The sequence below is a fragment of the Erythrolamprus reginae genome, chromosome 8 (genome assembly GCF_031021105.1).
Source record: "Erythrolamprus reginae isolate rEryReg1 chromosome 8, rEryReg1.hap1, whole genome shotgun sequence".
Taxonomy (NCBI): domain Eukaryota; kingdom Metazoa; phylum Chordata; class Lepidosauria; order Squamata; family Dipsadidae; genus Erythrolamprus; species Erythrolamprus reginae.
Window position 1 is genome coordinate 28,688,598 of NC_091957.1, and position 24,342 is coordinate 28,712,939.

At 46.4% G+C, this 24,342-nt stretch overlaps 1 protein-coding gene across 4 annotated transcripts in view; it reads right to left on the reverse strand.

Moving 5' to 3' along the window:
* GAB3 (GRB2 associated binding protein 3) overlaps window positions 1–24,342 on the reverse strand; it is a 286,700-nt gene that overhangs the window by 40,920 nt on the left and 221,438 nt on the right. For 2 of the 4 annotated variants that reach the window (XM_070759512.1, XM_070759514.1), the window contains exons 5-6: window positions 2,297–2,349; window positions 390–645 (exon numbers count right to left, since the gene is read on the reverse strand). In XM_070759512.1, the coding sequence (XP_070615613.1) occupies window positions 390–645; window positions 2,297–2,349 (309 nt within the window). Of the gene's footprint in view, window positions 1–389; window positions 646–2,296; window positions 2,353–24,342 lie in introns of all 4 variants that reach the window. The other 2 variants (XM_070759515.1, XM_070759513.1) reach the window with 1 other exon arrangement.

Consider the following 24,342-nt stretch of genomic DNA (forward strand, 5'->3'; position numbering starts at 1 on the left):
CCCACTACTTGGGCAGGAGACTCTACACTACTTCAGACAGATGGTTATCCCACATCTTCTTCAAAACTTCCTGTGTTGGAGCATTCACAACTTCTGGAGGCAAACTGTTCCACAGATTAATTGTTCTAACTGTCAAGAATTTTCTCCTTAGTTCTAAGCTGCTTCTCTCCTTGTTAAGTTTCCACCCATTGCTTCTTGTTCTACCCTCAGGTGCTTTGGAAAATAGTTTGACTCCCTCTTCTTTGTGGCAACCCCTGAGATATTGGAACACTGCTATCATGTTTCCCCTGGTCCTTCTTTTCATTAAACTAGACAAACCCAGTTCCTATATACCCCCTTCCTCTCCAGACCTGCTAGGGAGATCATTCAGAAATACCAGGAGAGCTTACATTTTATCCGAGGCTTAAGATCCCGGTTCACTGGAGGGGGTTCCAAGTCAGAGGGGAGTTCCGGCAAGGGGCTGGTGAGCTTTTCTGTGCTAATGTCCGCAAGAGCAAAAGTAGCCGATCCTGGGTTCATGGGAATGTAGCCATCAGGTGTGCAGTCAGTTCCTGTGGTAGGTAGGGATGAGCTCGGATGCATGGGGACATAATTGTCGTCGAAGTTGTTTGGTGTGCAGGAGTAAAGGGGGCTCACTCGGCAAGGCTGCACAAAATGAGAAAGAAGAGAAGACAGTGAGCACAATCAGGAAGAAGAGATTGGCAGATCAGAAGTTAGTAACAGAATAACAGGGCTGGAAGCAACCTTGGAGGTCTTCAAGTTCAGCCCCTTGCTCCGGAGGAAAACCCTCCACTATTTCAGACAAGAGGGTTGTCCAATTTCTTCTCAAAGGCCTCCTCTGATGGGAGACCCATGTCTTCTGGAAGTAGGCCTGTCCGCTGATTAATAGTGATGGGCGAACCCGACAAAGTTCGGGTTCGGCGGATTCGGGTGAACTTTGTATAAAATTCGGGTGATGTCACTGAACCCGAACCCCAAACTTTTTGAAAATAGAGCCACAGAGAAAGAAGGTGGCCCTGTGGTTGGCCAGAAATTAAATTTGCAAGAGGGTGAACAGGGATGCAGAGTAGCAGGAGGAGGCAACAGCAGCCACCCACCAGCTTTTGCCCAGCAATACCATATGCGGCAGGCATCACCTTTTTCACAGTAATCCCGTGTGATGGAAGGGCATGCGCTCTGTGGCGCTATTGGTTTCTGGCCGCTGTGACCAGTAGTAACAGCTTGAGGCTTCAGGTTAAACAGAAAAAGGAAAGGCAGAGAAAGAAGGTGGCCCTGTGGTTGGCCACAAATTAAATTGAGAGACAGCGCTAGTGGCTTTTTCTTGCATAGAAAAAGGAAAGGCAGAGAAAGAAAGCGGCCCTGTGATTGGCCACAAATTAAATTTGCAAGAGGGTGAACAGGGGGACGCAGAGTAGCAGGAGAAGGCAACAGCAGCCACCCACCAGATTTTGCCCAACAATCCTGTGTGATTGGAGGGCATGTGCTATGTGGCGCGCTGGGTCACTGGCCACTGTGGGCAGTAGTAACAGCAGACTGAACACTAGGGTTTTTGGTCTACGTGTGATCTAGCAACTCGTCATCACCCCTGGTATCTTCTTCCACTGACTCCTCCCTGCTAGCCTTACTCTCAGACTCTACATTGCAGTAAGCTGCAGGTGATCTGGGTCTCATCATCCTTCCCAGATGATGCCCTGGACACCTCCTCTTTCTCTTGTTTTTGTTGCCATGGCTGGATGGCTTTGCACACTGGACAAGAGTGGCACACTTGCAAACTGCAACTGGTGGAGAGAGAACACAAACCGATTCACAGGGTTGAAAACCTTTCAGATAAAATTATAAGATGTTCATCTATCGTCTCAGAGATTCTGAGCATCTGACTACCAATTTGACATCAGTTTCTTCTTCTAGCTGATTTGTCAATCCTTGGGCTAAGAAGGACAAAACGATCAAGGGTTGTTCCACACAGATTCTAAGATAAAATGTGGCTTATTTACTTGTGGCATAGAATGGCCTGCAAACCTGACAGTGTCACTTGCACTTTATACAGTAAACCATAATTAAGGAAACCATTATTTGGGGTAATTGGACTTTCTTGAACTGAAGAAGCTTCTTGGATGAGAAGTGAAATGTTATCAAAGAAATCCCTCCCCCTTTTGGACAATTTTGGTTATAGTTCATATCAGGGAATGTTTCTTTCTTCTTTTACACTTATATGCCAACTGGTGCGATTTTTTTTAAAGCCTCCTCTGCCAAAACCACTACGTAAAGTGTGTGTAGGGGAGGAAACAACACTTACCAAGTTCAAGCTCAACCTCTTATCCCTGCGCCGTAAAGAATTTTCTTCCATGTCTGCTGCAAAACAAAGAGCAGAAGGCAATTCATCATGACTGAAGAAACTGCTAAATTTAAGAAAAATACAATATTTTATGAAAAAGAAAAGATAGTTTATTCTAAGCAGTGGTACAATATGCAATTTGAAAGAAATTTGAATTCCATCCAATTAACCGGGGCTAAAAATCCATTCTGACTTAAGCCCTATTCAGTACAATTGAAGTTACTCCATAGTAAGTATTATAGCAACATGAATATAGGCCAGAATAAGCTCCTGAGGTCAAATCAAATCAAATCAAAAAATTAATTGTGATGGGAGTCACAATTAATTAAGATAAAAGCAAAAACAGTTATTCTACAATATCTAAAATAGTTTGATGTTAATACGAAGTGCTGGGCAGACTACAAAATGGTAGTTGACTATGGTAAATAGGCATTGATTGCTTACATGAACGCCTCTTCTCGTACGATGAGTGGGTACAGCAGTCACGTGGGTTGCTCACTGTCCAATCCGTCGAGGACTGAGCCTAGTCTTTAAAAAGCCTGCTGGATCCGCCCCTTCCCCAGAATTCGCGAATCCGTAGACTTAGGCTCAATTGTGGTGGCTCAATAGTGTTCAACTCTCATGATAGGAAAAAAACAGGTTAAAGGAATAACCATAGTTAGAAAAGAAATACAGGGAGGGAAGTGACTGCTGTACCCGCTCATCGTACGAGAAGAGTCTGCGGAGAGGGGCGGCATACAAATCTAAATAAATAAATAAATAAATAAATAAATAAGAGGCATTCAGGTAAGCAATCAACGCCTATTATCCGTACTGAGAGAGCGGGTCCAGCAGTCATGTGGGACATACCCAATAGATGAGTCCCTAGGGAGGGATTAGTTCGCTATCGTGAGAGATAACAGATTGGAGGACTCTTCTGCTGAAGGCAGCATCTGCTGAAGCATAAGAGTCAATTTTGTAATGCCTTATGAAAGAGTTTGGAGAGGCCCAAGTGGCTGCTTTGCAGACTTCTTCCAATGGAGCTTGAGTTGCCCATACGGCAGATGTGGCTGCACTTCTTGTGGAATGTGCTGTGATACTTCTAGGTATGGTGAGGAAAGCTGACTCATAAGCCTTTGAGATGGTCCTTCGGATCCAACAGCCTATTACAGTTGAAGATACCTTGGATCCCATGGATCTGGGATGGTAGGCCACAAATAGAGCTTCAGACCTTCAAATGTGTCTTGTCCGTTGGATGTAGATTCTCAGTGCTCTGGTGAGATCTAGGGTGTGCCATCTGACCGCAAGATGATGGTTTTGGTTGGAACAAAATGAAGGCAACACAATGTCCTGGGATCTGTGGAACATGGAACTGGCCTTGGGTAGAAAGGTTGGGTCCAAGTGCAGGACTACTTTGTCCGTATGGAACTGGCATAGTTCTTGTCGAATGGATAGGGCTGCCAATTCTGAGATGCGTTGGGCAGATGTTATCGCCACATAGGTAACTGAAGGATGCTGATCTTAGGGGTTCATATGGTGCCTGAGTAAGGGAATGGAGAACCCGCAGTAAGTCCCAGGATGGGTATCTATAAACCCTGGAAGGTCTGAGGTTAGAAATACCTTTAAGAAATTCTTGAATTTACGGAAAGGAGAGGAGTGGTTGTCTGCGAGGCCCTGCTAAGACCGAAGATAGGGCTGCCAGATGGCGATGGATGGTGCTGGATGAAAGGCCTTGCTGGAACCCTTTCATGAGGAAAGCTACTATCCTGTGGATGGGAATACACAGGGGGGATAGATCCTCCTGTGAGCACCATTGGTGGAATTTGGACCAGGTATGGTCATAAATCCTGTTGGTGGACACTCTTCTGGCTTTTAGAATTATTTCTATAGTGTCCGGGTCATATCCCCACAGGTTTAAGTCGCACCATATAATAGCCAAGCGGTGAGGTGGAACCACTTCGGATCTGGATGGAGAGAGGTGCCCTGCTGCAACATATCCTCCGAAATGGGGAGTCGCCAGGGGTCCTGGACGGAAAGATGTAGGTCTGTGAACCAGAGCCGGTGTGGCCAGTGAGGGGCTATCAGAATCACCTGGGCCTTCTCGAGGATGATCTTGTGGATCACATCTGGAAGAATTGGAATTGGAGGGAAGGCATAAAACTGCCCTTGAGGTCAAGGGATTCTGAGTGCGTTGGTCGCCTCCGCTCCCAGGATGGGAACCTGGAGAAGAATCGAGGGAGTTGAGCATTGGCCTTGGTCGCAAATAGGTCTAGCGATGGGTGACCGAGCCTGAGGCAGATTTGTTGAAACAGAGCCGGATGAAGGCTCCACTCTCCTGGGTCTAGAGTCGACCAGGAGAGCCAATCCGCTTGTACATTGAGGACTCCTGATATGTGGTCAGTCTTTAACGAGTGAAGATGCCACTCTGCCCAGAGACCCAACTTCAGGGCTTCTCCCATCAGGGCCTTGGACCTGGTGCCCCCTTGTCTGCAAATATGACTCTTTGTGGTTATATTGTCCATGAGAATCAGAACATGTTGATTGGTGATGTGCGGTTTGAATTGTTTGAGGGTCAAGTACACTGCTCTCAATTCCAGCCAGTTGATAGGTCTGGAAACCTCCTCCGCTGACCACGTGCCTTGGGCTATCAGACCCTGGGCATGGGCTCCCCAACCCGATAAGCTGGCATCCGTGGTGATGGTGAATTGGTCTGGATACCTGAATGGAGATCCCTTGTCCAGGGTGGAGGAGATCCACCACGTAAGGGAACTTAAAACTGTGGATAGGACGGTGATGAGGCGTGTCGAGTTGCTGTTCCCCGATCTCTGGAACGGTAAAAGAAGCCATTAGAGATCCCTGGTGTGAAGACGGGCCATGGGGATAATGCCAACCATCTTTCCCAATAGAGAAGACAGGGTAACGATGGAAGTCCTTCTCTGAGATCGTATTTGGGAAATGAGCTCCTTAATACTGAGATCGTATTTGGGAAATGAGCTCCTTAATACTGACTTTTCTCTCAGTAGAGAGAAAAACCTGAGAGAGATCTGAGTTAATGATGTCTCCCAGGTGTTTTGGTTTGTTTTTTTAAAATATTTTTTTAATTAAATTTTTATCACAACAAACAAACAAAAAAATCTTAAAGAAAAAGTGCCCAACACCAATAAACCCCTCCACCATTTAGGGGGTTAAATTATTTACAGTAAATTTCAATTTCTTCCTTGGCTCCGGTTTACATTTCTTTACATACAAAAAGTGATTGGAGTTTATTTTTCACATTGTCGTCATATATTCTACTTAAGATATAATCTTTCACCTTATTCCATCGTGCCATCAGCTTCTCCAATTTATTTTCATCAAAGTTATTTAATCTTATTTCCATAATTTCGAAGTGGATGTGGTCCACCATATACCAGTACCAATTCTGGATTGTCCATTTATTGCTGTCCTTCCTCCCCAATACCACTACTGCTTGAGTGCTTTCCAAAGCTGCTGTTTTGATTTCTTTAAATTCTCGTAATTCCCCATGTTTAACTAGTGTTGCTGATTCTTTCGTGATTATCCAATTAATGTTTAGCATATTGTTAATTTCATTCTGTACTTCCTTCCAAAATTTTTGAACTTCAACACATTCCCAGAGCATATGCATAAAAACTCCTTTTATTTGGCAACCCTGCCAGCAGTTTCCTTTTCCTTTCCTCTGGAAGTGTGCTAGTTTTACTGGTGTAAAGTACCATTTATGTAAAATTTTCCTTCTCATCTCTCTAATTCTTGTGTTCTTTATCTTATATATATTTTCTACTACTTCTTCCATCTCGTTTTTATTGATCTGTAATTCATTTTGCCAGTATCTTGTTAGGCCTTTAATCACTTCATCTTCCACTTGTAGTAACATACTATAAATCTTACTAGCCTGTCCTTTTGAATAATTAATCTTTTCTTTCAGTATTTTCTCTAGACAGTTTTCTTCTCTCAAAAATGCTTCTTTAATCTCAGTTTTATTCAAATATTTGCATATTGCATTAATCTGCAACCATTTTTGTTGGCCCAACCACCATTCGAGGCGAGTTCTATTAACTCTTCCATCTGTCTCATATAATTGTTCTATTCTCATTATGCCTTTATCATTTAATTCCTTTATAACTCTACCTCGATTAACGTCATTATTTATATTCAAAACATGCAACGTTGATAATTTTGAATTCCTATTTGCTAATTTCCCTTGCCATTTTGACCAAATATCTAGAGCTGCTTTCAAAGGATCGGCTAATCTATTGATTTCTATTTTACTCCATTTTTTAAATAAAATCTATTTATTTTTAACATTGTTAATCTCCCTTTCAAGTTTCACCCACTTCTTTTCTGTCAATGATTGTAATTCCATTAATCTTTCTATTTGAAATGCTTCTCTATATAATTCTAAATTTGGGCACCCCGATCCTCCATCTTTTTCTCTGGCAATCAGCCATTGTTTCCTTGTTCTAGGTTTTTTATTTCCTTCAATCCAATAGTTCATTTTATTGTCCCATTCCTTTAGTTTTACTCCTGGGAAGGTACCTGGTAAAACTTGGAATAAGTACATCATTTTTGGGATAATCATCATTTTAAGAGCTCTTATTTTGGCCATTTTTCTCAAACTTTTATCTTTCCACTTTTTAATTTGCTTTTGCATTTTGTTCCATATTAAATTGTAATTTGCCTCAGCAATTTTGTTTGGGTTTTTGAATAACCAAATTCCTAAATATTTCATTTTTTTACATCCTAATTTCAATCCTGAAATTTTTCGTATCTCGATTTGCTCTTTGGGACCTGTATTCAAACAAAATATTTCTGATCTCAATATTAATTGAGAGACCTGATTGGTCTTTAAATTCCTGAAGTACCACCATTAATTTTTGCATCATTTCAATGGGGGTTTCAGACAATATTATGGCATCGTCTGCAAAAAGATTTAATTTCAATTCAAGTTTCCCAATTTGGTAACCCTTCCAGTCCTTATCATTTCTAATTTTATTTGCTAGAACCTCAATTGCCATTGCAAACAAGATGGGGGAAAGTTAGAACTGCTTAGTTCCATTTTGGATATTAACTTTCTCTGTTCTATTTCCATTTACCCTAATACAGTGGAACCCCGACATACGAGCTGCTCCACTTGCGAGCAACTCGAGATAAGAGCTTGGGAGGGAGCGTCATTTCCGTTCGCCTCCCGAGCTCACATCCGGGATACGAGCCACGCCTCCCTGACACTTTCGGCAGCGAAGGAAGGAAGGCAAGGAAGCGCCCGGCTCCTCTCTGCTCGTACTGTATCCCACGTGGTAAGCATTCGCTTGGCTTCTGCTTGGGGGTGGGGGGGTCCTTGGCTTCTGCTTGGGGGGGGGGGTCCGAACGGTGTTTTTTTTGTAATTCCGAGGGGCCTAGCAGGGAGATCGGGAGCTTGCGCAATCGCCCATGCGGCCCCGAAATTAAATAGCCGGCTCCTCTCTGCTCGTATCCTACTTGGTAAGCATTCGCTTGGCTTCTGCTTGGGGGTGGAGGGGTCCTTGGCTTCTGCTTGGGGGTGGGGGGGTCCTTGGCTTCTGCTTGGGGGTGGGGGGGTCCTTGGCTTCTGCTTGGGGGTGGGGGGGTCCGAACGGTGTTTTTTTGTAATTCCGAGGGGCCTAGCAGGGAGATCGGGAGCTTGTGCAATCGCCCATGCGGCCCCGAAATTAAATAGCCGCCGGCCCCGCCTCTGCTGCAACCCCCTTGCTTTCTCGGCAAAGTGTTAGCTGGATGCCTTCAAGGCGCTTCTGCCAGCTTCTCTCCCTTCTCTCCCACGGCTGTTGCTCTTCCGCGCCCTCCTGCCGAGCCCCTTGGCCACGTGGGCAGGCTTCGGAGCTCTTTACAGTAACCGAGAGAGAGGGGGGGGGAGAGAAAAAGTGTTAGCTGGATGCCTTCAAGGCGCTTCTGCCAGCTTCTCTCCCTTCTCTCCCACGGCTGTTGCCCTTCCGCGCCCTCCAGCCGAGCCCCTTGGCCACGTGGGCAGGCTTCGGAGCTCTTTACAGTAACCGAGAGAGAGGGGGGAGAGAGAGAAAAAGTGTTAGCTGGATGCCTTCAAGGCGCTTCTGCCAGCTTCTCTCCCTTCTCTCCCACGGCTGTTGCTCTTCCGCGCCCTCCAGCCGAGCCCCTTGGCCACGTGGGCAGGCTTCGGAGCTCTTTACAGTAACCGAGAGAGAGGGGGGGGAGAGAAAAAGTGTCAGCTGGATGCCTTCAAGGCGCTTCTGCCAGCTTCTCTCCCTTCTCTCCCACGGCTGTTGCCCTTCCGCGCCCTCCAGCCGAGCCCCTTGGCCACGTGGGCAGGCTTCGGAGCTCTTTACAGTAACCGAGAGAGAGGGGGGAGAGAGAGAAAAAGTGTTAGCTGGATGCCTTCAAGGCGCTTCTGCCAGCTTCTCTCCCTTCTCTCCCACGGCTGTTGCTCTTCCGCGCCCTCCAGCCGAGCCCCTTGGCCACGTGGGCAGGCTTCGGAGCTCTTTACAGTAACCGAGAGAGAGGGGGGGGAGAGAAAAAGTGTCAGCTGGATGCCTTCAAGGCGCTTCTGCCAGCTTCTCTCCCTTCTCTCCCACGGCTGTTGCTCTTCCGCGCCCTGCAGCCGAGCCCCTTCGCCACGTGGGCAGGCTTCGGAGCTCTTTGCATTAACCGAGAGAAAGAGAGAGGGGGGAGAGAGAGGGGGAGAGGGAGAAAGAGAGAGGGAGAGGGGGGAGAGATAGCAACAGAGTGAGAGAAAGGGGGGAGAGAAAGAAATAGCAAGAGAGAGAAAGTGAGAAGAGATAGAAAGAGGGGGAGAGGGATAGAAAGAGAGAGAGAGTGAGAGATGCTCAGTGAGCCTTTCTTTGAAGTTGCCTTTCTTTCTTTCTTTTTTCTTTCTTGCTGTTTTTCTTTCTCTCTTTTACCTTCCCTTCCTCTATTTCTTCTTTTCTTTCTCCTTCCCACCTTCTTCCCCCCCTCCCTCCCTTCACTCATTCCTCTCTTACTCTCCCCTTTCATAAGTTTCCTTGCTTCCTTCCTCTGTTCCTGTCCCTTCCCCCTTTCTTTCTTTCTTTCTTTCTTTCTTTTTCTTTCTTGCTCTTTTTCTTTCTCTCTTTTACCTTCCCTTCCTCTATTTCTTCTTTTCTTTCTCCTTCCCACCTTCTTCCCTCCCTCCCTCCCTTCACTCATTCCTCTCTTACTCTCCCCTTTCATAAGTTTCCTTGCTTCCTTCCTCTGTTCCTGTCCCTTCCCCCTTTCTTTCTTTCTTTCTTTCTCTTTTTCTTTCTCTCTTTTACCTTCCCTTCCTCTATTTCTTCTTTTCTTTCTCCTTCCCACCTTCTTCCCTCCCTCCCTCCCTTCACTCATTCCTCTCTTACTCTCCCCTTTCATAAGTTTCCTTGCTTCCTTCCTCTGTTCCTGTCCCTTCCCCCTTTCTTTCTTTCTTTCTTTCTTTCTCTTTCTTGCTTTCTTTAAAGGAAGAGAAAGAAAGAGAGAGAGAGTGAGAGATGTTCAGTGAACCTTTCTTTCTTTCTTTCTCTTTCTAGCTTTCTTTAAAGGAAGAGAAAGAAAGAGAGAGAGAGAGAGAGAGAGTGAGAGATGTTCAGTGAGCCTTTCTTTCTTTCTCTTTCTTGCTTTCTTTCTTGCTCTTTTTCTTTCTCTCTTTACCTTCCCTTCCTCTAAACTTTCTTACTTGGCTGATTTTAATTTTTCTGCTTGCAGGCAAGTTGGCTTCCGGTTTTCTCGGTGGGAAAAAAGAGGTCTCGGTGGTGTCGGTGTTTAGAGCGAGCATGGCTCCAAAAAAGGCCGCTGAGGAGAAGAAGAAGAAGGTGATGATATCCATAGAAGCGAAGCAGGAGATAATCAATTTGCACGAAAAAGGGACTCGTGTTGTTGACCTTGCGAGGAAGTTCCAACGCAGCACATCCACCATCTGTACAATCCTGAAGCAGAAGGACATCCTTAAAGGTGTTAAACCAGCAAAAGGTGCGACAATAATTTCCCAACTCAGGACGTCTGTTCATGAAGAGATGGAGAGGTTATTGCTAATTTGGATAAAAGAAAAGGAGCTGGCCGGAGATACAATAACAGAGGCGGTCATCAGCGAGAAGGCTCGTGCGATATTCGCCGATCTGAAGAGCAATGAACCATCCTCGTCGGGAGATCCAGATGAGTTCAAGGCAAGCCATGGGTGGTTTGACAGGTTCAGAAAAAGAAGTGGCATTCACTCAGTGGTTCGGCATGGGGAGGCAGCGAGTGCAGACATCAAGGCAGCGGAGGAGTTTGTTGTGCATTTTGCTAGCCTGGTTGAACAAGAAGGCTATGTCTCTCAACAGATCTTTAACTGTGATGAGACTGGGCTGTTTTGGAAGAAAATGCCCCGTAGGACTTTCATTACTGCCGAGGAAAAGAGCCTGCCAGGACATAAGCCCATGAAGGACCGTCTAACCCTTGCATTGTGTGCAAACGCGTCGGGTGACTGTAAAGTGAAGCCACTTCTCGTGTACCATTCGGAGAATCCTCGCGCGTTCAAGACGCACAAAATCCTAAAGGAAAGACTCCATGTCCTGTGGCGCTCCAATGCAAGGGCATGGGTAACGAGGCAGTTCTTTGTGGACTGGGTAAATCTTGCTTTTGGTCCTACGGTGAAGGAATATCTTTTGGCTAATGAACTCCCCCTACAAGCCTTACTGCTGCTCGACAATGCTCCAGGCCACCCATCTGCTCTTCAAGACGACATCCTTGAAGAATTTCAATTTGTGAAGGTTGTCTTTCTCCCACCCAACACGACTTCAATCCTGCAACCAATGGATCAGCAGGTCATAGCTAACTTCAAGAAGCTGTACACGAAGCATCTGTTCCGCCGATGTTTCGATGTAACAGAGAACACCAACTTGACACTGCGTGAGTTTTGGAAGGATCATTTTAACATCGTTTCTTGCCTTAACATCATTGACCTTGCCTGGCAAGAAGTGTCAAGGCGAAACTTGAACTCGGCGTGGAAGAAGTTGTGGCCTGCTGCTGTTGCACCAAGGGACTCTGCTGAGCCCGAGGGTGAGACCGAGGACATCACCGAGACTGACACCCCATTGGAGGAGATTGTGTCACTCGGTAAGTGTATGGGTCTGGAGGTAGACGAGGGTGACATCAATGAGCTTGTCGAAGAGCATGAAGAACCGCTCTCTACAGAGGACCTGAAGGCGCTCCATGACATGCAACAGATGGATCTGACCCAAGAGATGAGCAGCAGTGAGGAAGAGATGCAGGAACCACCGAAAGCCATTCCTACCAGTGAAATCAAAGCGATGCTAGCGCAGTGGGAGAACGTTGTCAGTTTTGTGGAAAAAAATCACCCAGAGAAAGTAGCCACGAGTCGTTCAGCAGCACTTTTCAATGACACCTCATTGACTCACTTTCGCAACATTTTGAAAAGCAGGCAAAAGCAGATGTCATTGGACACATTTTTTACAAAAAGAGCTGCTCCAAGTGAAAGTGCAGCCAAAAAGGCAAAAACAGATGATTAGGCTACTGTGTACATATGTAAATTTAAAAGTTTAAGAAAGTTTACAAGTTAAGTGAAAGAAACTTCATTATTCATTTATATGTACATGTACATTTCTTCATTAAAAACATGTATTTTTGCATAATTTAAACTAACTTTGTGATTTTTTTGAGGGCTGGAACCAATTAAAATTATTTACATTAATTCCTATGGGGAAAAGTCGTTCGAGATAAGAGCTGCTCGACTTAAGAGCACAGGTCCGGAACGAATTAAACTCGTATCTCGAGGTACCACTGTATAGGCCGTATTATCCTTATAGATTTCTTTTATAATTTGACAGAAATTTTCTCCCATATTTAATTCCTTACAAAGTTGAAACAGGTAATTATGATTAACTTTATCAAATGCTTTATACACATCTAACTTCAAGACGCATAATTTCTTTTTGGTAGTGGTAGCATGGTGTAACACATTAACAACATTTCTAATTGGTTCGTGAATCTTCCTTCCTTTAACAAATCCATATTGGTCTTCACCAATTATTTTTGGTAAGATACTCTCTATCCTATTTGCTATAATTTTCATAAATATTTTATAATCCTGGTTTAGTAAACTGATGGGGCGATAGGATCCCGGGTCTAACAAATCATGATCTGGTTTTGGGATAGTGATGATCTTGGATGTCTTCCATGACTGTGGAATATTGAAGGTTTGAAGTATGTTATTAAATAGTTTCTCCAAATAAGGTAATAATTGAGTCACAAAAGTCTTATAGTATTCCCCCGTAAGTCCGTCTGGGCCTGGAACTTTGGCAGGTTTCAACCCATTAATAACTCTAATAATTTCATCATTTGTTATTGTCCCATTTAATATTTGTTTGTCTTCATCAGTTAGTTTCTCCTTAATCTCTATCTTTTGCAGAATGATCTGATCTTTTTTATATAACTTTTCATAAAACTCTTTCATTATTTTTTGCAATTCATCGTTACTACGTTTTATTACACCTTTTTTGTCCCTTAATGCAACAATACAAGATTTTTCTTTTCTTTTTTTAAAAATAATTTACCATTTGTTTCATTGATTTATTCCCCCATCCCATAATTTTCTGCTTTACAATCAATCTCATATTATTCCATATTTGTTGATCCATAAGTCTCAGTTGCTTTTTTTATTTTTAATAGATTATTCCACTCCCTATTTCTTGTAATTTTCAATCTTTTTTGAGTTAACTCAATATCTTTAATTAACTTTTTCCTTTCTACCTCACATTGTTTTAATATATAGATTTCAGTACTAATACAATTCCCTCTCATAAAGGCCTTATGTGCATCCCAAATTATTGATTGCTTCATATTTCCCATATCATTTATTTTAAAATATTCAGTCAATTCTTTTTGGCGTTTCAATTTATCTTCTTCTCTTCCTGACACAAGAGGATTATATCTCCATATTTTTTGTTTATTGTTTGAATCAAATACAATCACTGCTAATAATGGGGCGTGGTCTGATAACCAAATGCTTTCAGTTTCAGCTCTTTTAAGATGTGTATTCCCAGTTTTATTCATTAATATATAGTCAATGTTGCTAAACTTATTGTGCCTAGCTGAATAAAACGTAGCTCTATTTGTCACTTCGGCATGAAGATCCATCATACCTAATTTATTTAAAGGCAGATTATTTTTTTCCTGTTTCCCTGCTATCAATTCAATATTGAAATCACCTGCCAAAACCACTGTACCTTCTGCAAAGTTATTCAATTTGCGCTTTGTATTTAATATGAATTGCTTTGTACAGTGGTACCTCAAGATACGAACTTAATTGGTGCCGGGAGGAGGTTCGTAAGGTGAAAAGTTCGTAAGATGAAACATTGTTTCCCATAGGAATCAATGGAAAAGCAATTAATGCGTGCAAGCCCAAAACTCAGAAACCAGGAAGCCGGCCGCCACCACCAAAGGAGGCTTGAGCCTCCCTTTGCCCCACGCTGCTTCGCCCTGCCTGTTGTCCTGGGTGAAGTGCTGGAGGGAGGGAGTCAGGAAGGTCCTCCTGCTCCCCTCCCCAGCCAAAAACACAAAGACAGGCAGGGCGGAGCAGCGTGGAGCAAAGGGAGGCTGAAACCGCCGGCGGCTTCAGCTTCCCATTGCTCCGCGGGAGCGGCAGACCGCCTTTGTATTTTTGGCTGGGGGGGGGAAGTAGGAGGCGCAGGATCGGGCCGGTGGCGGGCGCGCCGCGAGGTAGCAGGTCAGCATCCTGGGCGGCTGGGCGGCGGGCAAGGAGGCGAGGCCGAGCGGACCTGGCTCCGGCTCCGGCTAGACCTCCAGCGAGAATGGGGCGGGCAGTGGGCGCGGCGGCAGCGGTAGCGGCGAGGGTGCGTCCGATTTGGGGCTGGCGGCCCCCGACGCAGTGGGTAACATCGGCGCGGGAGGCAGGAGAGGACCGGGCGACTGGAGCAGCAGCGCGGCTTCTTTTTGCCTGGGAGGGAAGGTGAAATGCCGGCGACTCTAGCAGCTGCTACGAGCGGCATTTCACCTTCCCTCCCAGGCAAAAAGATGCCGGGGAGAGGGTCACGCCTTCCGCCTGGGAAGTCCGGCCCCATCATCCCAGAATGCCGGCAACTTTTTGCCTGGGAGAGAAAGTGAAATGCCGCTCGTAGCAGCTGCTACGAGCGGCATTTCACCTTCCCTCCCAGGCAAAAAGATGCCGGGGAGAGGGTCACGCCTTCCGCCTGGGAAGTCCGGCCCCATCATCCCAGAATGCCGGCATCTTTTTGCCTGGGAGAGAAAGTGAAATGCTGCTCGTAGCAGCTGCTACGAGCGGCATTTCACCTTCCCTCCCAGGCAAAAAGATGCTGGGGAGAGGGGCACGCCTTCCGCCTGGGAAGTCCGGCCCCATCATCCCAGAATGCCGGCAACTTTTTGCCTGGGAGACAAAGTGAAATGCTGCTCGTAGCAGCTGCTACGAGCGGCATTTCACCTTCCCTCCCAGGCAAAAAGATGCCGGGGAGAGGGGCACGCCTTCCGCCTGGGAAGTCCGGCCCCATCATCCCAGAATGCCGGCAACTTTTTGCCTGGGAGAGAAAGTGAAATGCCGCTCGTAGCAGCTGCTACGAGCGGCATTTCACCTTCCCTCCCAGGCAAAAAGATGCCGGGGAGAGGGGCACGCCTTCCGCCTGGGAAGTCCGGCCCCATCATCCCAGAATGCTGGCATCTTTTTGCCTGGGAGAGAAAGTGAAATGCCGCTCGTAGCAGCTGCTACGAGCGGCATTTCACCTTCCCTCCCAGGCAAAAAGATGCCGGGGAGAGGGTCACGCCTTCCGCCTGGGAAGTCCGGCCCCATCATCCCAGAATGCCGGCAACTTTTTGCCTGGGAGAGAAAGTGAAATGCCGCTCGTAGCAGCTGCTACGAGCGGCATTTCACCTTCCCTCCCAGGCAAAAAGATGCCGGGGAGAGGGTCACGCCTTCCGCCTGGGAAGTCCGGCCCCATCATCCCAGAATGCCGGCATCTTTTTGCCTGGGAGAGAAAGTGAAATGCTGCTCGTAGCAGCTGCTACGAGCGGCATTTCACCTTCCCTCCCAGGCAAAAAGATGCTGGGGAGAGGGGCACGCCTTCCGCCTGGGAAGTCCGGCCCCATCATCCCAGAATGCCGGCAACTTTTTGCCTGGGAGACAAAGTGAAATGCCGCTCGTAGCAGCTGCTATGAGCGGCATTTCACCTTCCCTCCCAGGCAAAAAGATGCCGGGGAGAGGGGCACGCCTTCCGCCTGGGAAGTCCGGCCCCATCATCCCAGAATGCCGGCAACTTTTTGCCTGGGAGAGAAAGTGAAATGCCGCTCGTAGCAGCTGCTACGAGCGGCATTTCACCTTCCCTCCCAGGCAAAAAGATGCCGGGGAGAGGGGCACGCCTTCCGCCTGGGAAGTCCGGCCCCATCATCCCAGAATGCTGGCATCTTTTTGCCTGGGAGAGAAAGTGAAATGCCGCTCGTAGCAGCTGCTACGAGCGGCATTTCACCTTCCCTCCCAGGCAAAAAGATGCCGGGGAGAGGGGCACGCCTTCCGCCTGGGAAGTCCGGCCCCATCATCCCAGAATGCCGGCAACTTTTTGCCTGGGAGAGAAAGTGAAATGCCGCTCGTAGCAGCTGCTACGAGCGGCATTTCACCTTCCCTCCCAGGCAAAAAGATGCCGGGGAGAGGGGCACGCCTTCCGCCTGGGAAGTCCGGCCCCATCATCCCAGAATGCCGGCAACTTTTTGCCTGGGAGAGAAAGTGAAATGCCGCTCGTAGCAGCTGCTACGAGCAGCATTTCACTTTCTCTCCCAGGCAAAAAGATGCCGGCATTCTGGGATGATGGGGCCGGACTTCCCAGGCGGAAGGCGTGCCCCTCTCCCCAGCATCTTTTTGCCTGGGAGAGAAAGTGAAATGCTGCTCGTAGCAGCTGCTACGAGCGGCATTTCACCTTCCCTCCCAGGCAAAAAGATGCCGGGGAGAGGGGCACGCCTTCCGCCTGGGAAGTCCGGCCCCATCATCCCAGAATGCCGGCAACTTTTTGCCTGGGAGAGAAAGTGAAATGCCGCTCGTAGCAGCTGCTACGAGCGGCATTTCACCTTCCCTCCCAGGCAAAAAGATGCCGGGGAGAGGGGCACGCCTTCCGCCTGGGAAGTCCGGCCCCATCATCCCAGAATGCCGGCAACTTTTTGCCTGGGAGACAAAGTGAAATGCTGCTCGTAGCAGCTGCTACGAGCGGCATTTCACCTTCCCTCCCAGGCAAAAAGATGCCGGGGAGAGGGGCACGCCTTCCGCCTGGGAAGTCCGGCCCCATCATCCCAGAATGCCGGCAACTTTTTGCCTGGGAGACAAAGTGAAATGCCGCTCGTAGCAGCTGCTACGAGCGGCATTTCACCTTCCCTCCCAGGCAAAAAGATGCCGGGGAGAGGGGCACGCCTTCCGCCTGGGAAGTCCGGCCCCATCATCCCAGAATGCCGGCAACTTTTTGCCTGGGAGAGAAAGTGAAATGCCGCTCGTAGCAGCTGCTACGAGCGGCATTTCACCTTCCCTCCCAGGCAAAAAGATGCCGGGGAGAGGGGCACGCCTTCCGCCTGGGAAGTCCGGCCCCATCATCCCAGAATGCTGGCATCTTTTTGCCTGGGAGAGAAAGTGAAATGCCGCTCGTAGCAGCTGCTACGAGCGGCATTTCACCTTCCCTCCCAGGCAAAAAGATGCCGGGGAGAGGGGCACGCCTTCCGCCTGGGAAGTCCGGCCCCATCATCCCAGAATGCCGGCAACTTTTTGCCTGGGAGAGAAAGTGAAATGCCGCTCGTAGCAGCTGCTACGAGCGGCATTTCACCTTCCCTCCCAGGCAAAAAGGAATGGCGCCATCTGGAGGAGAACCAAGCCAGGCGCCCCCCAATGGGAGTGGAATGAAGCTCACCATCTAGGCTTTCTGGAATCTCTGGTTGAGGAGGAACCTCTTTGGTAATGGGGTCCTCTACACCGGGGTTTTTTGCCAGCTTGGGAGCAAAAACAATCCTGTTGACGATTGGGACATCGAAAGGGTTGAGTTTTGATGGCCTTCTTGTTGGTGGGCCCCAAAATTTTCTTTTTGTCAGCGGTTCCAGTGAGAAGGGGTCCAGGAGGTCGCCAAATAGGTGATCGCACTTCAAAGGACCCATGGCCAGCTTCCATTTTTGCCTCACTCCCACCTGCCAAGGGCACAGCCATAGAAGCCTTCTGGCCGTTGTTGAGGCCGCTACTGACCTGGCTGCAAATCTTGATGATTGCAGGGTAGTATCAGCTACATATTGGGCCGCTGCAAAAACTTTGTTAAAATCCTGTTGGCCTCGTAGATCATCAGGGAAATGTGCTGCTGGAGCTGTTGAAGCCATAAAAGCATAGCTCTAGAAAAGAAAGATGCTGCTGCTGCACTCTTGATAGCCCAGGTATCCGCAAAGAAACATCTTTTGAGCATTTGCTCTAGGCGTTTGACTTTGGGTTTCAAAACCTCCTCTGCTTTACCCGGCATAGCTGCCGCAGAGTGTAGAGTCTTAACAGGTTCATCAGGTTTAGGGCAGACAAGAAGACCTTCATAAGAAGGGGAAAGCTTATATAATTTCTAGTCCTTGGTCGTGGGGTTGAAGCCAAAGGCTGGATGGTCCCACTGCTTGAGCAGAGCATCTTTAAACAATTTGGGCATTGGAATGACCTCTTTGTCTTCCTGTTCCTCCATGAAGTATGGCAGATTTTCCTCAGGAGGATCTGTGGAAGGGGCAGACTGTTTATCTTGCCCCGCTAAGCCTGTAGAAACTCTTGCTTTAAATAGAAGAGATTTGAAGAGTTGGACTGGAAAGATCACAGCCGGGGCTGGAATCTTAATTTGAGATTCCTCATCTTCTGACAGGTGCTGAAAAGGGTCATCATTATCCTCTACGTCCACATCCTCATTTTCATCCTGGGAAGAATCCAAATCTTCATTAATTGGAACTCTGTAGGATGAGAGGGAACTCACGGGCTGGGAGTGCATGGAACGGGACGAGAGTGAGAAGGCACATTGATAGCCGAGAGCTTGGCATCAATGGCTTTAGACAAGGCAGAAAATATAGATTGAGGCAGGTTAGAAGCCTCTGGGGGGTCAGGGCTAATGTGCACTTGGGCCTGCACGTTTAAACGTTTAGCTGATTTTTCATGTATTCTCTGCAAGGCTAGGTCCCTTCTCTTCTCAGCCCTGGTAGGTCTAGCCATTGTAGGGGCTCCGGAGGAAGAGGAGGAAGAGGCCTGGGGGATATTATCAATTTCATCGCCAGTAGGCTTAACCTCTCTGGGACCTTTTGAATTGCCTCTCTTGGGAAACGAAGTCATGGCCTGAACAAATTACAGGGACAAGACTTGAGCCAAAATCTGATGGGAGAAGCTTCTAGGGCAACGTTCCCAAGAGGAAGGGGCCCCTGCTCCTAGGCCCAGGAGCGTCTGCAACTCACAGTCAATCTGGTCGGTACCAGAGTTTGTGCCAGGGAGTGCAGAAAGGCAGGCGTCACTAACCTTAATCAAAAAGTAAACCAAGGCACACTGGTTTGGAAGCCTAGCCAGGGAGAAAAGTCCTGAGGGACTCAAAGCTTACTCCAGGGCCAAGCGGTGGACTTACTGTGGGCAATCTGGAAGGGCCGACAATTACTGGGCGCTGAGGGCCTTCGCGCCAAAATAAACCACTCCGATATTTTAAAAATGGAGGGGACAATCAAGGGAAGCTTGCTAACAGTCCCACTCGGCAGGAGGAAAAAGAGTCCTTTTTTTCCTTTTTAAATCAATCCTTAGCTTGCCAGTAAACCTCCTCACTGAGTAGATTTGCTTGTAAATACAATCCGGCAGCAGTGTGAGCAGGGTGTTTGCAAAAAAACCGCAGGAGCCACACTGCGGCTTCTCCCTCGGGGCCAAGCCCAGTAAGGCTGGCACGCAACCAAGGCAAGCTCTAGTAAAAGACAGAATTAAATTTTACTTATCTGAATAGAAAGAAGGTGAAGGGAAGGTGTTTTACGAGAGGAACGAGCTACCACATGTCCTGCTGGATCGCAGGACCGAGCAAATTCTGGGGAAGAAGCGGATCCAGGAGGCTTTTTAAAGACTAGGCTCGGTCCTCGACGGATTGGACAGCGAGCAACACACGTGACTGCTGGACCCCCTCTCTCAGTGCGGAGAAAAACAAGCAAAATTGATTTGATTGAGATAAAATAAATCAGAATGACCAGGATAAATGTATTTACTAAATGAGCCATGATGGCGCAGAGGTTAGAGTGCAGTACTGCAAACTCCTTCTGCTGATTGCCGGCTGACTGCAATTTGGCAGTTTGAATCTAACCAGGCTCAAGGTTGACTCAGCCTTCCATCCTTAAGAGGTGGGTAAAATGAGGAACCAGATTGTTAGAGAACTGTAAAACACTGTAAAGCAGTATATAAGTGTAGCTGCTATTGCTTGTAAAGAGTGGAAATAATTCCTAGTGAGCACTTGCATAAAGAGGGCAATAGAAAATAACATGTTCCATTCATTCAGTTAGTCCTCCATCATATGGACATAGACTCTGTTCAAGAGACCCTTTGGTCCAAGTCTAAAGGTGTCAGGAGTAAAGAAGATCTAGTTAAATCATTTTATTGTTGTTCATACCTATACATAGAAATCTTAGCACCTGCTTGGAGGCTCAATGGAATTCAAGGGGGGTTTGAACTTTGATTCCTTGTGGCTACATAGGGATTCTAGGCTGATCCCTCATTTAACTCCATCCCCAGGTTCTGCCACTTCTCCTGCATCATATATGTTGCAATGGCAGCCTCTGCAGTTGGGGTGCATGGGGGAATAAAATAAAGAACATGGCATTGCAGTGTGTGGATGCAAGAACCCATCTCCTTTTGTGTTTACACAGTGTAGTTGCACACATATACAGCAAGGACAGAGCTTTCAGAATGATGCTGTTGTCATCACTGAAAATGCAGCATCTTCATGTGATTAACCATTCTTCGACTATTCTTCTTCCTTTATTGGACAATTCAGGATCTGAATGAACGCTAAGATCTGAGCTTGAAGCTTTTGGAGTTCAGAACATGTGCTCAATGCAAACACTGTGTCATTTATTGATTGATTGATTGATTTTGCCCAATACACAATGAGGGTTTTAGTTACCATTCTTGTAATTCCAATTGGAGTTGAAGGAAAGATTTGTCTGATTCCCATCTGTGTTTATCTGGACTTCACCCTCTCCCTTCTATTCACTCTTCCCTAATTTCTAAATTTGGTATCCATTAAAAGCTCCCATCCTATTCCTTAGCACATGGTCTCAAATGTATTTTTCAGATCAGGTACATTATTATTTTCCCCTATGGATCCAGATGCTACTGGAAGCATAAAATCAGCAGTAGCAATCAAAACCACAGCTGGTGCCAAAGAACAGAATACTTATTGGCCAAATATGATTGGACATACAAGGAATTTGCCTCCAGTGTATAAGATCTCAGTGTATGTATAAACAAGAGTGATCAGTCATCAATCGTAAGATACAATAATTAATCGTAAGATACAAACAACAAAGTGATAAATTATAAAATATCAATAGGAGAAGGTAATAGGAAAGATGAGAATAGCAATACAGCCCTACTACATGGGTAAATATCCTTAGGCATAAGACAAAACTATGGGCATTAGGTGTTTAGCAGAGTGATGGCATAGGGGAAAAACTTTGTCTTTGTGTCTAGTTGTTTTGACATGCAAGGCCCGATAGCAACATTCTGAAGAAAGAGGTTGAAACAGTTTATGTCCAGGATGTGAGAGGTCTGTAGATATTTTCTACAAATATCAAAGGAGGATCGTATGCCCATTTACAAGAATGCAGGAATAAGTAAGCCAATTAAAGGCATCCACTGAGAACCATCTATTGATCTATTTTCCAGTTTCGGAGAGTTTTTTGATGGGGTCAACTACTGTGGATGAGGTCTCTCAAGAACCCCTCCAAATCTTGGGGCCATTCATTACTGATCTTTTTCACACATGATGAGTTAGAATATGATCTACCTGTATAGAAAGACCTTCTGGTTTACTTTTTAATGCAAGGTAACCATAATAGCTTATTCAATACTATTTCGTTATTTGTCAACCCTAACTAGAATCACAATATTTACTCAGCTAACCTGTTAAATTTCTAAAATGTTATCAGGATATAACATACTGCATTTTTCAGGCTTTAAAATGCACTGATTTATAAGATGCACCAAGATTTCGAAGACGTAAGTAAGAGAAAAAAAGAGTTGTAAAGAAAAAAATATTATTATTATTATTATTATTATTATTATTATTATTATTATTATTATTACTATTATTATTATTAATTTATTTATTGGATTTGTATGCCGCCCCTCTCCACAGACTCGGGGTGGCTAACAACAGCAATAAAACAGCATATAATAATAATCCAATACTAAAACAGTTAAAAACCCATTATTATAAAACCAAACATACATACAGACGTACCATGCATAAAATTGTAAAGGCCTAGGGGGAAAGAGTATCTCAATTCCCTCATGCCTGGCGGCAGAGGTGGGTTTTAAGCAGCTTACGAAAGGCAAGGAGGGTGGGGGCAATTCTAATCTCTGTGGGGAGTTGGTTCCAGAAGGCCAGGGCCGCCACAGAGAAGGCTCTTCTCCTGGGTCCTGCCAAGTGACATTGTTTAGTTGACGGAACCCGGAGAAGACCCACTCTGTGGGACCTAACTGGTCGCTGGGATTCGTGCAGCAGAAGGCGGTCCCTGAGATAATCTGGTCCAGTACCATGAAGGGCTTTATAGGTCATAACCAACACTTTGAATTGTGACTGGAAACTGATTGGCAACCAATGCAGACTGCGGAGTGTTTGAGTGATATGGGCATACTTCGGGAAGCCCATGATTGCTCTTTCAGCTGCATTCTGCATGATCTGAAGTTTCCGAACACTCTTCAAAGGTAGCCCCATGTAGAGAGCGTTACAGTAGTCGAACCTCGAGGTGATGAGGGCATGAGTGACTGTGAGCAGTGACTCCCGCTCCAGATAGGGCCACAACTGGTGCACCAGGCGAACCTGGGCAAACGCCCCCCTTGCCACAGCTGAAAGATGTTTCTCTAATGTGAGCTGTGGATCGAGGAGGATACCCAAGTTGCGGACCCTCTCTGAGGGGGTCAATGATTCTCCCCCCAGGGTAATGGACAGATGGAATTGTCCTTGGGAGGCAAAACCCACAGCCACTCCGTCTTATCAGGGTTGAGTTTGAGTCTGTTGGCACCCATCCAGGCCCCAACAGCCTCCAGACACCAGCACATCACTTCCACTGCTTCATTGACTGGACATGGGGTGGAGATGTAAAGCTGGGTATCATCGCGTACTGATGATACCTCACCCCATGCCCTTGGATGATCTCACCCAGCAGTTTCATGTAGATATTAAATAGCAGTGGGGAGAGGACCGACCCCTGAGGCACCCCACGAGGGAGAGACCTCGAGGTCGACCTCTGACCCCCCACTAACACTGACTGCGACCCACCGGAGAGGTAGGAGGAGAACCACTGAAGAACAATGCCTCCCACTCCCAACCCCTCCAACCGGCGCAGAAGAATACCATGGTACAATGCTACTAAGGAAAAATAATAGAGAAATTTGTAACGTATACAAATCGTATTAGTATAAATTGTTCATATAAATGGCCATAAGAGAACTCTTAGGGGTATATTGTATTGTTTAATGTTTGTGTATTGGTGTTTTCTACTTTTTTTCCTGTGTGTATACTGTATTTTTCTTTTGTTTTGTTTTTAATGTACATAACTTAATAAAAAGTATTCTTTAAAAAAGGTTTTGTCTTTCCCAGCCCTCAGGAGCATTCTGCAAGCCTCCAAAACCTCTGCATACCCATTTTTTTTCAAAAAAGATGAGAATAGCAATACACCCCAAAAATGGGGTACACAGAGGGTTTAAGAGGCCAGCAGGCGGGAGGCCTCTGGGGGCTGGGGGGAGGCAAAAACAACTGTGGTTTTGCAAAAAAATGGCAAAGAGAGACCACATTTTGCAAAAATGGGGGGGGGGGGGGGTTTGCCTTCCCCTAGCTCCCAGAAGCACTTAGTGTCAGGTGAACAATTAAGGCATCTGACAGGCCAAGGTAAAAATGTGAATTCAAAGGCTGGCCTGACACTTAGCAGGCCTCCCAAACCCTCTGTGCACCCTGTTTTTGCAAAAAAGGGACTCATTTTACAGAAAAATGGGACATGGGGGGGGGGGGCTTTGGGAGGCCAAAAATGGCTGAATTTGGTGTATAAGATGCACCAATATTTCCACCCTCCTTTTTTGGGGGGGGTGCATCTTATAATCCGAAAAATAGGGTATATGCTAATATCTCTTACAGGTAATCTTCGATGTACGACCACAATTGAGCCCAAAATTTCTGTTGCTGTCCCGAGTTTGCAGAGAGGGGCGGCATATAAATCCAATAAAATCCAATAAACCAAAACAGTTGTTAAGGGAATTTTGCCCCATTTTGTGACCTTTTCCCACCATTGTTAAGTGAATCACTGTAGTTGTGGAATTAGGAACATGGTTGTTAAGTGAATCTGGCTTTCCCCATTCACTCTGCTTGTCAGAAGATTGCAAAAGGGGATAGAATCCAATCAGTGGCTAGCCTACTTCGCTCAGTCAGACATAACACACGTGTCCCTGGGATATTGCAACCGTCATAAATATGAACCAGCTGCCTAATTTTGATTACCTGTAAATGGCTGTAAGTGTGAAAAATGGCCAGCTATAAGTCACTTTTTTCAGTTGCAATTTTAAACGGCCCTTAAATGAACTGCTGTAAGTCAAGGACTACCTTCATATGGTAAGGATGGAGCCGGGGGGGGGTGGTTCTTGCTTAGCTCCGCTACCGGTGCGGTTGTGTGCACAGCTCTGGGTGACCGGTGGGCATGCGTGCGTGTCAGAGCAACATTTGGCTTCTGCACATGCGCAGGAAGCAAAGCTTATGAGAAGACACGTGGGCGCATGCGAT